Here is a 15,265-nt window from a genome sequence, read left to right on the forward strand (position 1 = left end):
TAATATATATATATATATATATATATATTAAACCTAACCTTAGCAGTGTGGTTAACGTTATGCATAACCGTAAGCACAAGTTAAGAACAAAAATACGTTTTTTGTTTTCATAAATGTTTTGCTATGTTTTACTTTGTGGATGTGGTAACTAGTGGAAATCCAGGACGAGCGCATCACCGTGATGTATCGTGGGTAAATTGTGACTGACTGATGTGCAAATAATATGTAGTAGTTATTCATGATACACGGTGATATATAGATCAGAATCGCCCGTAGTCGGATACGTTTCATACATTTTTACGAAATAGCTCATTTTAGCACTGCATTGGCTTTAAGTCTGGTTGCTAGAGTTTCTTGTTGACAGGTTATTATTTAGAAAAAAAAATGCTAACACAATTAGCTGTTTTCGGTTTTGATTTGATGATTACATCTTTTCCAAAACGGTATGGAATGTTATCATCTGACTTTTTGCAGGATGTTACAGAAAAGCGCGGTTAAACAGGCTATATTGTAGCAACAACAAGGTGTTTTGAAACATTGTGTGTCCTTCTCTCTGCTGCTTCAAATGTCAAAGAACGATTTGGAAGATGACATATGGGAATATAAGCCTCTCAACAAGAAGAAAAGAAAGGACAAAGAGACACCTGATACTTTTAATGGATCCATGGCTAAGTACAGACAAGCCTCACAATGTTTAACCAAAGGAGAAACTTCTGTCCAAGTGAAGAACACAGTCAGACATGTGAAGCTCACCAAAGTAGCTCCAAATAAAACCCTCGGTGTGAAGGAAAATGAGTCTATTCAAAATAAAGAGGTGGCGCATAGGACACTTTCAACTCAAAATATCGCCTTTCCACAGTCGACACAAGATGATGATAGTACACGTACTGCTAGAGAGAACGTGCACCGGGCATCTTCCCCTGGAGGAAGTTCCTGTCCGATCTGTCAGATGCCATTCTCTATATTGGTGGTGCAATCACAAAGATGGCATGTCGCAGAATGTCTTGACAATCCTGGGGAAGACCGCAAAGGTACAGTATTGTTGTTTCAGGTTGCGACGTGAGACGTTCCTCAATCAAATCAAATGTATTTATATAGCCCTTCGTACATCAGCTGATATCTCAAAGTGCTGTACAGAAACCCAGCCTAAAACCCCAAACAGCAAGCAATGCAGGTGTAGAAGCACGGTGGCTAGGAAAAACTCACTAGAAAGGCCAAAACCTAGGAAGAAACCTAGAGAGGAACCAGGTTATGAGGGGTGGCCAGTCCTCTTCTGGCTGTGCCGGGTGGAGATTATAACAGAACATGGCCAAGATGTTCAAATGTTCATAAATCACCAGCATGGTCAAATAATAGGTCTGGGACAGGTAGGATGTCCGGTGAACAGGTCAGGATTCCATAGCCGCAGGCAGAACAGTTGAAACTGGAGCAGCGGCACGGCCAGGTGGACTGGGGACAGCAAGGAGTCATCATGCCAGGTAGTCCTGAGGCATGGTCCTAGGGCTCAGGTCCCCCGAGAGAGAAAGAGAGAATTAGAGAGAGCATACTTAAATTCACAATGGACACTGGATAAGACAGGAGAAGTACTCCAGATAAAACAAACTGCTGCAGCATAAGGCTGAGACGGGAGGGGTCAGGAGACCAAATCAAATCAAATTTTATTTGTCACATACACATGGTTAGCAGATGTTAATGCGAGTGTAGCGAAATGCACTGTGGCCCCATCTGATGTTACCCCTGGACAGGGCCAAACAGGAAGAATATAACCCCCCACTTTGCCAAAGCACAGCCCCCACACCACTAGGAGGATATCTTCAACCACCAACTTACCATCCCGAGACAAGGCCGAGTATAGCCCTCAAAGACCCCCCCCCCCCCCCCAAACTGGAACACCTGGATTTTTCTGAAATTCGATAGGCCTACATTAAATGGCTTTATTTGACATGTAAAAGTATTATTTAGAAATAATTAATTGAACAGGAATAATTGTGACATTTTGCCCTTACCCAGCCTCCTTTAGTGCTGCGTTCTTAACCAGGTGGGAATTGACCAGTTGTGAAGTCCTAAATAAATACCTTTTGGATATATTCACATGCTTCGTAAACAACAGGTGCAGACAAATAGTGAAATGCTTACTTACGGCCCTTCACAAACAATGCATTCCAACTCGAGGAATAAAAACACAATTAGTAGTGATAGCTTGGCTATTTGCATGGGGTACCAGTACCGAGTTGATGTGCAGGGGTACAGGGAAATTGAGGTAGATACTGTATATACAAATAGGTAGGGGTAAAGTGACAAGGAAACAGGATATATAATAGACAGTAGGAGTAGCACATGATGAGTGTGGAAGTATAAGTGTGCCTGTGTGTACGTGGTATGTATGTATATACAGTTGAGGTCGGAAGTTTACATACACATTTACATTTAAACTCAGTTTTTCAAAATTTCTGACATTTAATCTTAGTAAGAATTCCTTAGGTCTTAGGTCAGTTAGGATCACCACTTTATTTGAAGAATGTCAGAATAATAGTAGAGAGAAGGATTTATTTCAGCTTTCATTTCTTTCATCACATTCCCAGTGGGTCAGAAGTTTACATACACTCAATTATTATCTGGTAGCATTGCCTTTAAATTGTTTAACTTGGGTTAAACGTTTCGGATAACCTTCGACAAGCTTCCCACAACAAGTTGGGTGAATTTTGGTCCATTCCTCCTGATAGAGCTGGTGTAACTGAGTCAGGTTTGTTGGCCTCCTTGCTCGCACATGCTTTTTCAGTTCTGCCCACAAATTGTCTATAGGGTTGAGGTCAGGACTTTGATGGCCACTCCAATACTTTGACTTTGTCCTTGAGGGCTTGTAAATTAGCATTTGACGCTAAGGTGTATTCGGCGCATATGTGACAAAGTTTGATTTGATAGCTAGCTACTCTAGCTCCATTACATTTTACATTTACATTACATTTAAGTCATTTAGCAGACGCTCTTATCCAGAGCGACTTACAAATTGGTGCATTCACCTTATGACATCCAGTGGAACAGCCACTTTACAATAGTGCATCTAAATCTTTTAAGGGGGGGGGGGGTGAGAAGGATTACTTTATCCTATCCTAGGTATTCCTTAAAGAGGTGGGGTTTCAGGTGTCTCCGGAAGGTGGTGATTGACTCCGCTGTCCTGGCGTCGTGAGGGAGTTTGTTCCACCATTGGGGAGCCAGAGCAGCGAACAGTTTTGACTGGGCTGAGCGGGAACTGTACTTCCTCAGTGGTAGGGAGGCGAGCAGGCCAGAGGTGGATGAACGCAGTGCCCTTATTTGGGTGTAGGGCCTGATCAGAGCCTGGAGGTACTGAGGTGCCGTTCCCCTCACAGCACCGTAGGCAAGCACCATGGTCTTGTAGCGGATGCGAGCTTCAACTGGAAGCCAGTGGAGAGAGCGGAGGAGCGGGGTGACGTGAGAGAACTTGGGAAGGTTGAACACTAGACGGCCTGCGGCGTTCTGGATGAGTTGAAGGGGTTTAATGGCACAGGCAGGGAGCCCAGCCAACAGCGAGTTGCAGTAATCCAGACGGGAGATGACAAGTGCCTGGATTAGGACCTGCGCCGCTTCCTGTGTGAGGCAGGGTCGTACTCTGCGGATGTTGTAGAGCATGAACCTACAGGAACGGGCCACCGCCTTGATGTTAGTTGAGAACGACAGGGTGTTGTCCAGGATCACGCCAAGGTTCTTAGCGCTCTGGGAGGAGGACACAATGGAGTTGTCAACCGTGATGGCGAGATCATGGAACGGGCAGTCCTTCCCCGGGAGGAAGAGCAGCTCCGTCTTGCCGAAGTTCAGCTTGAGGTGGTGATCCGTCATCCACACTGATATGTCTGCCAGACATGCAGAGATGCGATTCGCCACCTGGTCGTCAGAAGGGGGAAAGGAGAAGATTAATTGTGTGTCGTCTGCATAGCAATGATAGGAGAGACCATGTGAGGTTATGACAGAGCCAAGTGACTTGGTGTATAGCGAGAATAGGAGAGGGCCTAGAATAGAGTCCTGGGGGACACCAGTGGTGAGAGCGTGTGGTGAGGAGACAGATTCTCGCCACGCCACCTGGTAGGAGCGACCTGTCAGGTAGGACGCAATCCAAGCGTGGGCCGCGCCGGAGATGCCCAACTCGGAGAGGGTGGAGAGGAGGATCTGATGGTTCACAGTATCGAAGGCAGCCGATAGGTCTAGAAGGATGAGAGCAGAGGAGAGAGAGTTAGCTTTAGCGGTGCGGAGCCCCTCCGTGATACAGAGAAGAGCAGTCTCAGTTGAATGACTAGTCTTCAAACCTGACTGATTTGGATCAAGAAGGTCATTCTGAGAGAGATAGCGGGAGAGCTGACCAAGGACGGCACGTTCAAGAGTTTTGGAGAGAAAAGAAAGAAGGGATACTGGTCTGTAGTTGTTGACATCGGAGGGATCGAGTGTAGGTTTTTTCAGAAGGGGTGCAACTCTCGCTCTCTTGAAGACGGAAGGGACGTAGCCAGCGGTCAGGGATAAGTTGATGAGCGAGGTGAGGTAAGGGAGAAGGTCTCCGGAAATGGTCTGGAGAAGAGAGGAGGGGATAGGGTCGAGCGGGCAGGTTGTTGGGCGGCCGGCCGTCACAAGACGCAAGATTTCATCTGGAGAGAGAGGGGAGAAAGAGGTCAGAGCACAGGGTAGGGCAGTGTGAGCAGAACCAGCGGTGTCGTTTGACTTAGCAAACGAGGATCGGATGTCGTCGACCTTCTTTTCAAAATGGTTGACGAAGTCATCTGCAGAGAGGGAGGAGGGGGAGGGGGAGGAGGATTCAGGAGGGAGGAGAAGGTGGCAAAGAGCTTCCTAGGGTTAGAGGCAGATGCTTGGAATTTAGAGTGGTAGAAAGTGGCTTTAGCAGCAGAGACAGAGGAGGAAAATGTAGAGAGGAGGGAGTGAAAGGATGCCAGGTCCGCAGGGAGGCGAGTTTTCCTCCATTTCCGCTCGGCTGCCCGGAGCCCTGTTCTGTGAGCTCGCAATGAGTCGTCAAGCCACGGAGCGGGAGGGGAGGACCGAGCCGGCCTGGAAGATAGGGGACATAGAGAGTCAAAGGATGCAGAAAGGGAGGAGAGGAGGGTTGAGGAGGCAAAATCAGGAGATAGGTTGGAGAAGGTTTGAGCAGAGGGAAGAGATGATAGGATGGAAGAGGAGAGAGTAGCGGGGGAGAGAGAGCGAAGGTTGGGACGGCGCGATACCATCCGAGTAGGGGCAGTGTGGGAAGTGTTGGATGAGAGCGAGAGGGAAAAGGATACAAGGTAGTGGTCGGAGACTTGGAGGGGAGTTGCAATGAGGTTAGTGGAAGAACAGCATCTAGTAAAGATGAGGTCGAGCGTATTGCCTGCCTTGTGAGTAGGGGGGAAGGTGAGAGGGTGAGGTCAAAAGAGGAGAGGAGTGGAAAGAAGAAGGCAGAGAGGAATGAGTCAAAGGTAGACGTGGGGAGGTTAAAGTCGCCCAGAACTGTGAGAGGTGAGCCGTCCTCAGGAAAGGAGCTTATCAAGGCATCAAGCTCATTGATGAACTCTCCGAGGGGACCTGGAGGGCGATAAATGTTAAGGATGTTAAGCTTGAAAGGGCTGGTAACTGTGACAGCATGAAATTCAAAGGAGGCGATAGACAGATGGGTAAGGGGAGAAAGAGAGAATGACCACTTGGGAGAGATGAGGATCCCGGTGCCACCACCCCGCTGACCAGAAGCTCTCGGGGTGTGCGAGAACACGTGGGCGGACGAAGAGAGAGCAGTAGGAGTAGCAGTGTTATCTGTGGTGATCCATGTTTCTGTCAGTGCCAAGAAGTCGAGGGACTGGAGGGAGGCATAGGCTGAGATGAACTCTGCCTTGTTGGCCGCAGATCGGCAGTTCCAGAGGCTACTGGAGACCTGGAACTCCACGTGGGTCGTGCGCGCTGGGACCACCAGATTAGGGTGGCCGCGGCCACGCGGTGTGGAGCGTTTGTATGGTCTGTGCAGAGAGGAGAGAACAGGGATAGACAGACACATAGTTGACAGGCTACAGAAGAGGCTACGCTAAATGCAAGGAGATGCACTGACAGTGACCTATTTGTTGATGTTTATCAACTTTGGGAATTCATGAATATGTATAAGTAGCATTTGTCATTCTTCGGAGGTGAAACTTAAACATGCATTTCGTCGTAATAGTGGCAGCAACTTCCTCTGGGGGAGGGTCCTTCAAAGTTATGGCGCATTTTCTACAGAGAAATTGGCATAGTAGGCAATGTAGCCAAAGATTGCCCTCCTTTTATTAAGTATCATTGCACATCCTTTGAATCACCATTCACTCTGTTGGTAATGCTTACAAATTTAATCATAATTTTAAAAGTAGAGATACCACTCTGGAATTTTGATATGCCCGTATATACATTTAATATAATGTTCAATCATCTATAAACATTATTCATGATTGTATTTTTCAATATTCATACATTTATGTAAGTTGTTATTGAAATCAAAATACTACTCATTACAGAGGTAAGCGGTAAAGCTCCATATTACACCAATTTTCCATTTGTTGCTCCTACAGTTGAAACATTAGGGAGTCTTGAAGGAGGCCTGGATAAGGTCACAAACATTCTATTAGGTTCTGAACTAACAGAGTATAAACTCAAAACGGACAACTAGAAAAAGCTCAAACCAAGTTTATTCAACCCACTGTATGCTTCAGCTGCAAACACACTTTACACATAATTAAAAGGGCATTTATATGTCATGACAAGGTTAGGGGTGTGACTTCTCAGAACTATTCATCTGTTTCCCCAAACTAGCTAAATGTTGCGCTGTTGTCTTCGTGGTCAAGCGGTCTGTTAGCAGTGATTCTTCATCCGGTCACTTCTCCATGATGTTTACAAGTGACTTTCTGTTCAACAGACTTTGGACATACATTCTGTTCCCCTTTTCTCTCACAGTAAATTTCCATACACAAAATTCCTCTTCACCATTCATTTACACATAACATATACATTCATTATACAGATAACATAATCAATCATGTCTAATATAGCAACAGGAGTAAGTATATTTCAAGTTATAACCCAACGATTCCAACTTCAATAAATTATTGTGTTGAATTTCAGAAAGTTCCAAAAAAGCATTTCCTTTTTTCTAGTTTCATGATGTCCCATGTCTATTTTAGCACATTACATGCAAATGCCATTCTTAACCATAATTTTATATCCCTTGTAATTCCTAATCCTTCTCTGTCTTTGTCTTTTATGTCATGTGTGCAGAATGTCCCGATGGTATCCAGTGCTACTCCACAATTCTGAGCCACTACCAGAGATACAGCCACTCCCTGCTTGCCCACAGCCGAGCAACCAATGAGGCGCCCTGCCTCAGCTTGGAGTTGGTAACCAATTGCGGGGCCAATTTAAACTTGGAGAGCTCACAGGACAGCCAGAGTTCTTCTCCTATTAACAGACACAGTGGAGCTACATCCCCCACAAAGCCAAATGCCCTTCTGCTGCTCCGGTCTCCTGCTCCAGAGGTAATCCGAAAAAAAAAAGGCTGGTCACCTTCAACCAAAGTCTTGAAGTCTACCCTCCAAGACAATAAAACAAAAGTGTCAACCCCCCATAAGGACAATAGGAGGAGTGAAGGCCTTGAGGGTGGTTTTGTCAAAGCAGAGCCCTCTGCTTCTATTGATGATGAGATCTCCTATTCCCCCATGTCTGAGTTTCCCCAAGATATAGAAGTTAATGGGACACAACTAAAAAAAGCTCTATTTCCAAGCAGTATGTTGGAAGATGGGGAAAATAATGACTCAATGTTGTTGTTCAGTGATGGAGTCTCAAGTGATAATGAGTTATTTTCCAACCTTGTGGCTCATTCTGAAACAAATGAAGTTGTAGGTTCTCCAGTATTCAGCGACAGCCAGGTGGTATCGATTAGCTCATTAGTGCATAGCAATCACCTACCTAGCTTCTCAAGAGAAGAGCATACAGAGGATAACTGTAATGCCTTCAGTGCTAGGCCTCCACTCCAGTCTCCAAAAAGTATAGTATTAGAAAGCTTACGGGAGAGCCTGTTCAGCCCAAGCAGCAATTGCAGCCTCCATTCCAAAAGCTTGGATCAGTGCCCCACTAACACAAACACGGAGTTGAACATGTCATCACCTCAAGTGCCTCCATCTTCCCAAGCTTCCCCCACCCAACATTCTCAGGCAACCATGACAACTAGGAAGGGCAAGGCCTCTGGGCTCAAACAGACAGACATTGGGGTGTTTTTTGGGCTCAAGCCCCTGAAGGACAAAGGGAAGGAGCAAGAGGCTGGGAACGTTTTACCTGGGGTGACTCTCCATCAGGGACCTGTACTTGAACAGCGCAATGGAGGTAAAGAGGACAATGGAGGACGTCAGAGGAAAGGCAGAAGTGCAAATGCCACGGTGACCCCTAAAGTTGGAGTGCGATCAGACGGTGGGAGTACACAGACTCCAAGTGAGGGAGGTAGGAAGAGGTGGAACAGGGGGAGAACCGATGGAGAACAAAGGGAGTCCAAGCGATGCCCGTTTTATAAAAAGATTCCAGGTGAGTTGGTCAGTGACTAGTGTAAGTAGCATGCAGTGTGCCCTGTGGATGGCTAATTGGTAGAGGTCGACCGATTATGATTTTTCAACACTGATACCGATTATTGGAGGACTAAACAAAAGCCGATACCGATTAATCAGCTGATTTAAAAACATATATATTTACATTTACATTTAAGTCATTTAGCAGGCGCTCTTATATATATATATATTTACATTTAAGTCATTTAGCAGACGCTCATATATATATATATATAATAACATTTTTTTATATATACATATTTGTAATAATGACAATTACAACAAGACTGAATGAACAATGAACACTTTTATTTTAACTTAATATAATACATCAATAAAATCTATTTGGTCTCAAATAAATAATGAAACATGTTCAATTTAGTTTAAATAATGCAAAAACAAAGTGTTGGAGAAGAAAGAAAAAGTGCAATATGTGCCATGTAAAAAATATAAAGTTTAAGTTCCTTGCTCAGAACATGAGAACATATGAAAGCTGAAGGTTCCTTTTAACATGAGTCTTCAATATTCCCAGGTAAGAAGTTTTAGGTTGTAGTTATTATAGGACTATTTCTCTCTATACCATTTGTATTTCATATAACTTTGACTATTTGATGTTCTAATAGGGACTTTATTATTGCCAGCCTAATCTCAGGAGTTGATAGGCTTGAAGCATTGCGAAGAGCTGCTGGCAAATGCAGGAAAGTGCTGTTTGAATGAAGCCTGCTGCTGCCTACCACCACTCAGTCAGACTGCTCTATCAAATATCAAAACATAGACTTAATTATAATATAATAACACACAGAAATACGACCCTTAGGTCACTAATATGGTAAAAACACGGAAACTATCATTTTGAAAACATAACGCTTATTCTTTCAGTGAAATACGGAACCGTTCCATATTTTATCTAACGGGTGGCATCCATAAGTCTAAATATTGCTGTTACATTGCACAACCTTCAATGTTATGTCATAATTACGTAAAATTCTGGCAAATTAGTTCGCAACTAGCCCGGTGGCCCAAACTGTTGCATATAGCCTGACTCTACGTGTAATGAACGCAAGAGAAGTGACACAATTTCCCTAGTTTAATATTGCCTGCTATTGATTTTAAGAAAGCCATTGATGTTTATGGTTAGATACATTCTTGCAACGATTGTTCTTTTTTCGCAAATGCGGTTTTGTTAAATCATCCCCAGTTTAGTGAAGTTGGCAGTCTTTGTTAGGAAGAAATGGTCTTCAAACAGTTCGCAACGAGCCTGGCGGCCCAAACTGCAGCATATACCCTGACTCTGATGCACAGAACGCAAGAGAAGTGACACAATTTCCCTAGTTAAAATAAATTCATGTTAGCAGGCAATAGTATCTAAATATGCAGGTTTAAAAAATATATACTTGTGTATTGATTTTTTAAAGAAAGGCGTTGATGTTTATGATTAGGTACACATTGGTGCAATGACAGTGCTTTTTTTCGCAAATGCGCTTGTTATATCACCCGTTTGGCGAAGTAGGCTGGTATTCAATGATAAATTAACAGGCACCGCATCGATTATATGCAACGCAGGACAAGCTAGATAAACTAGTAATATCATCAACCATGTGTAGTTAACTAGTGATTATGGTAAGATTGATCGTTTTTTATAAGATACGTTTAATGCTAGCTAGCACCTTACCTTGGCTCCTTGCTGCTCTCCCATAACAGGTAGTCAGCCTGCCACGCAGTCTCCTCCTTTAGTGCAATGTGAACGGTGTTCAAAAATGCGGATTACCGATTGTTATGAAAACTTGAAATCGGCCCTAACTAATCGGTCGACCTCTACTAATTGGTAGCAGAAACAACCTCCTGAAATCACTTAACATACTGCTAACAGTGCAGTCGGAGACTGGCGTAGGCTATCCACAGGAAAGTATTATTAAATGTACTTATGGGGGACTTTTTGAAGATAGCCACCCCTAGCGCCTTTCCATTAAACATATTGTATTATACCTTAGTCTCCGACTGTAGATGGCTTAGAATACTGCTAGCAATATCAAGATGTTCCGGCTAACCCTATGCAACGGTGCAAAAGACTTAGGCCTACCTGGCTTTAGTGTTTAAGACAAAATACATTTTTAAAAAGTGCAAATTCCAGTCAGCTCTAGGAGAGCTAAATCAAGAGCACCTAGTGGAAATCTACACATTTAAAACTAATTTCATTCTGCAACATTTTTTTCTCAAGTATGTCTGGAAGTGACTTAGCGTCCTTCTCATGGTCTTATTGTCTTAAGCTGTTTTGGAATACTCAAACTACCTGTACTATTTGTGATGTAAAATTAGTATATAATATGGATATAGTTAGTATGCCAAAGTTCCCGAATGTCGTACTAAATTTGCCAATATACAAAGTATACAACCAGTGGACACTATCTCCGAGCTTTTAGGGCCCATAATGCAGTTCTTTAAAAAAATGGGTGTGGCTTCACAACATTTTTGGATTTGAAGAAAATAAGGGAAAATATGCAGACAAAGTCCAACGAGAGCAGATACAAATTCATTGCTTTAACTAATTATGACAAAAGTTAAGAAAATGTTGAGCAATGTAATAAAGTAATGCCTTCTGAAATGATTTATGTTGGCTGACAATTTGTTACTTTAGAGCAGTATGTAACGTTAGTTGGCTACTAATACATCGAACTTGCCAGGCAGTATATTAACTAACTATAACTACTCAACGTTTATTGACTTGATCATATTTGGCTATGTGGTATAGTCGTTGTGCATTCAATGGACATGGTTAATTATGGCTATCTACTCCGATTTCAGAGCACTCTCATCTGAACGGGTGTTGCGCGTTCGTAAATTCATTCTGGCTATCTCTTCCGATTTCAGAGCACACTCGTGAATTTACTGAACACTTAACACCCGTTGAATATGGCTGGTGTCAGTAAACTTCGGCAAAAAAGCGTAATTAAATTGTTGCCAGCAGCACAGTTAGTCACCAACACTGTGGATAACATGAAAACAGCCTAACCAGCTCTACTAGGGTGAGTAAAATGGTCAGAGTGAGGTGTTCTCTCTTTTTTTCTGGAAGTAGCTAGCCAACGTTAGCCAGTTAGCTTGGGTCTTGACTGCAGTTGAATGCTCAGATCAACCCTACATCTCAGCCAGAGTGTCCATTTTGCGCTCTGAACGCTCTGAATTTACAAATGGACAATTTGACAACACTCTGGATTTAGGAACGCCCAGAGCGTACTCTGGCACTCCAGATTGAATGAATTTACGAACACACCCAGAATCGTAAAAAGACTAGTTAGTCACTTGTTAACAAGCTATCAAGAGGTTTGATAGCAACAGCATCAACTTCCGGTAGACAGGCGAAGCACTAGTACGCTCAACTGAAACGATACCGTTTGTTTATAGTATACTAAAATGAACTAATAGTATGTAGTATATACTTTATGAATGTAGTATACATTGTTAGTATGGGTATTCAAACACAGATTAATTTTTTTCTCTCTTTTTGCACAGGCACTAAGTTTGCTGTGGATGCTTTTCAGTATGGGCTGGTTGAGGGCATCACCACTTACTTCCTCACACACTTCCACTCAGACCACTATGGAGGCCTGAAGAAGAGCTCTACATTCCATATCTACTGTAACAGAGTAAGGGCACTTCCCAACTAAAACAGATGCAACATGTGGGGCAATGCATGCTGTCAATAAATTCATTTTGATTGCGTCAGGTATCCCAATAGAGAGTTGGGGCCAAGCAGAGACGGCAAGGGTGGCTTGTCACTCCAGTACCTTGCCCGTCACCTTCCCATCCCTGGGCCAGACTCAATTATAAGACTGACTGAAGAGATAAGTCTTCGGTCTTAACCACTCTCAAATTCATAGACAGAGCTATGGATGCAATGACTGACCATCCATGATACCAACATTATAGTTTTAACTATGTTTTGAGGCTATATATTATTTGTTTACATTTACTTTGTTTACAAATATTGGACTTAAGCTTATATTATAGGTTCTGATGGGGTATAATAGTTGAGCTAAACTCATGGGACATTTAGAAGTTATATTCGTCAAGAATCAATGGGTATATACTGTATCATAAATGTATAAGTTCAAAAATGGATGTAGGAACTGCAGATTGCCCCTTTAAAGGGCAGCTGAACTCACTGATTTCGCCTTGGTTTTTGACCTCCTCATTAAGTAAAACTGGATTTGGGTATTGGGCAGTGGTGGAAAAAGCCCCCAAATGTCAAACTTCAGTAAAAGTCTAGATACCTTAATAGAAAGTGACTCAAGTAAAAGTCACCCAGAACAATACCACTTGAGTAAAAGTCTAAAAGTATTTGGGTTTTAAATATTCTTAAGTATAAAATGTAAATGTAATTGCTCAAATATACTTAAGTATCAAAAGTAAAATTATAAATCATATCAAATTCCTTATATTAAGCAAACCAGACGGCACCATTTTTTTTCATTTTATTTTAAAAAATGTATTATTTTTGACTCGAGTCATTTCAGCTTTCATTTGTGATTAATTTGTACAATTTTGAAAAACATAATTCCACTTTGACAATATGAGGTATTGTGTGTAGGCTGGTGACAAAACAATCCCAATTTAATTGATTTAAAATTCCGACTGTAACACAACAAAATGTGGGAAAAGTCCAGGGGTGTGAAGGCACCGTATATGTGGTCCGGCACTGCAGCCCATTTATTGACAGCTCACAGCTGTGCGTCTCCCCAGATCACAGGTAACCTGGTGAAGAGTAAGCTGAGGGTGGCTGAGCAGTACGTCCACATCCTGCCCATGAACACCCAGGTCACTGTGGATGGGTTCAAGGTCACACTGCTTGACGCCAACCAGTGAGTATGAAGAAATCAAAGGGCTTTAAATAGAGTGTGAATTGCTGACCCATCTTGCCTCTTCTTCCCTATATTAGTATGAAAAATGTCATATGGTGAGAATTCCACTCAGGGTGCGGTGAAACTGTTCCTAGGCCGTCATTGAAAATAAGAATTTGTTCTTAACTGACATGCCTTTTTAAAATACTTTTTTTTTAAACAATTACCATACAGAACCTACCCATTCCTTGCACATCTACTGGTCTTCTTAGGGGGTTGAATTCTATTTGGTATTCAGAAATGGTCTTGAGTCGTAATATGTTACCTGGTCCTCTCTGCCCACAGCTGTCCAGGAGCTGCCATGCTGCTGCTGTTCCTGCCCGATGGCCAGACTGTGCTTCACACGGGAGACTTTAGAGCTGACCCTTCTATGGAGGCCTACCACGAGCTGCTGAGCTGCCGAGTCCAGACACTCTACCTGGACACCACGTTAGTTTTTTAAGCTAGGGTTAGGCTAAGGGTAGAGCCATGGTGTGGTCATGAAGATAGGGTTAGAGTTAGAGCTATGGTTAGGGTTGAGCCAGCTTGTTGACATAAAGCCACTGTTAGGGTTATGGCTAGGGTCAGGCTTGAGTCGGGGTGTGGTCATGAAGATAGGGTTACGGTTAGGGTTGAGCTGGGCTGTGAACATGAAACTAGGGTTAGAGTTAGAGCTATGGTTAGGGTTGAGCCAGGCTGTTGACATAAAGCCACTGTTAGGGTTAGAGCTATGGTTAGGGTTGAGCCGGGGTATCAATTTAACCACTGCTGTTAAACACCTCTCAAACCATTTTTCCTCTCTTTCACTCTAGTTACTGCAGTCCTGAATACACCTTCCCCACGCAGCAGGAGGTCATAAACCTTGCGGCCAACACAGCCTTCATGTGTGTGACCCTCAACCCTCGCACTCTGGTGGTGTGTGGCTCCTATTCAGTTGGCAAAGAGAAAGTATTCTTGGGTGAGTGCTGATTTGAGGGTTTGATCACCTTAAAGTAACTTTATTGAGCTACACCAGTGGTCACCAACCTTTTCTGAGTCAAGATTACTTTCGCAGTCAAAAAGTAAGCCGGTATCTACCGCTAAGATTGTTTTTGTTAAATCAGATATTATTTTTTACATGAACCTAATAAAAAACATTCTGTTGGAATTAGGTTTGTGCAATAGGCCTATTTGTCACAGCATATTGGCTATAGGCCTGCCGATATTGTTCTCCTCAGACAATATTATATTTCAAAAGTCAAGCTTTTGTTAACAAAACACATCAGTTGGTGTAGCACTTGCGAAGCACAGCTGAGCATAAATTGCAAATAATTAGCTTTTTTACTTTACTAGACTTATGGTAGAGATGCATCTGATAGATCATGGTGCTTTCAAGACAACCTGGAACTCGAGATAAAAAAACTAGGTCAAGTTATGACGTCAGTGATCCCCAGGTTAGAAAGTTGGCGCTCTAGAAAGATGCCAGTTTTTTTTGGACTTGGAATTCAGAGTTGGATGACAGTTCAAAAAGATTTTCCCCAGTTGCCTTGAACACACTTAAATCGGAAGTCTGAGATTTCCAAGTTCGCAGAGTTCCCAGTCTCAGTGGAGGGTCTGCCTCTCACAGTCTCTGCTGGTGCATGAAATCTAAGGAAGTCTCAAGGTTTTGCGTTATCTCATGATAGTATCTCATGATGGTATCTCATGATAAGCTGTAGACCACACTATTTACCAAGATAATTTTCATCTACATTCTTCGTAGCTGTCTATTTACCACCATAAACTGATGCTGACACTAATACCGCACTCAAT

General features: G+C 43.0%; 1 protein-coding gene across 1 annotated transcript in view; it reads left to right on the plus strand.

The window, feature by feature from the left end:
* The first annotated feature begins 177 nt into the window (after positions 1-177).
* The window catches only part of dclre1a (DNA cross-link repair 1A (PSO2 homolog, S. cerevisiae)), a 35,537-nt gene continuing 20,449 nt past the window's right edge, over positions 178-15,265 (plus strand). Inside the window, exons 1-6 of the mRNA XM_046356515.1 lie at positions 178-1,031; positions 7,285-8,580; positions 12,108-12,241; positions 13,338-13,456; positions 13,781-13,924; positions 14,287-14,432. Coding sequence (XP_046212471.1) covers positions 566-1,031; positions 7,285-8,580; positions 12,108-12,241; positions 13,338-13,456; positions 13,781-13,924; positions 14,287-14,432 — 2,305 coding nt within the window. The 5' untranslated portion in view covers positions 178-565. The remainder of the gene's footprint in view (positions 1,032-7,284; positions 8,581-12,107; positions 12,242-13,337; positions 13,457-13,780; positions 13,925-14,286; positions 14,433-15,265) is intronic.

Source organism: Oncorhynchus gorbuscha, linkage group LG07 (assembly GCF_021184085.1).
Source record: "Oncorhynchus gorbuscha isolate QuinsamMale2020 ecotype Even-year linkage group LG07, OgorEven_v1.0, whole genome shotgun sequence".
NCBI lineage: Eukaryota > Metazoa > Chordata > Actinopteri > Salmoniformes > Salmonidae > Oncorhynchus > Oncorhynchus gorbuscha.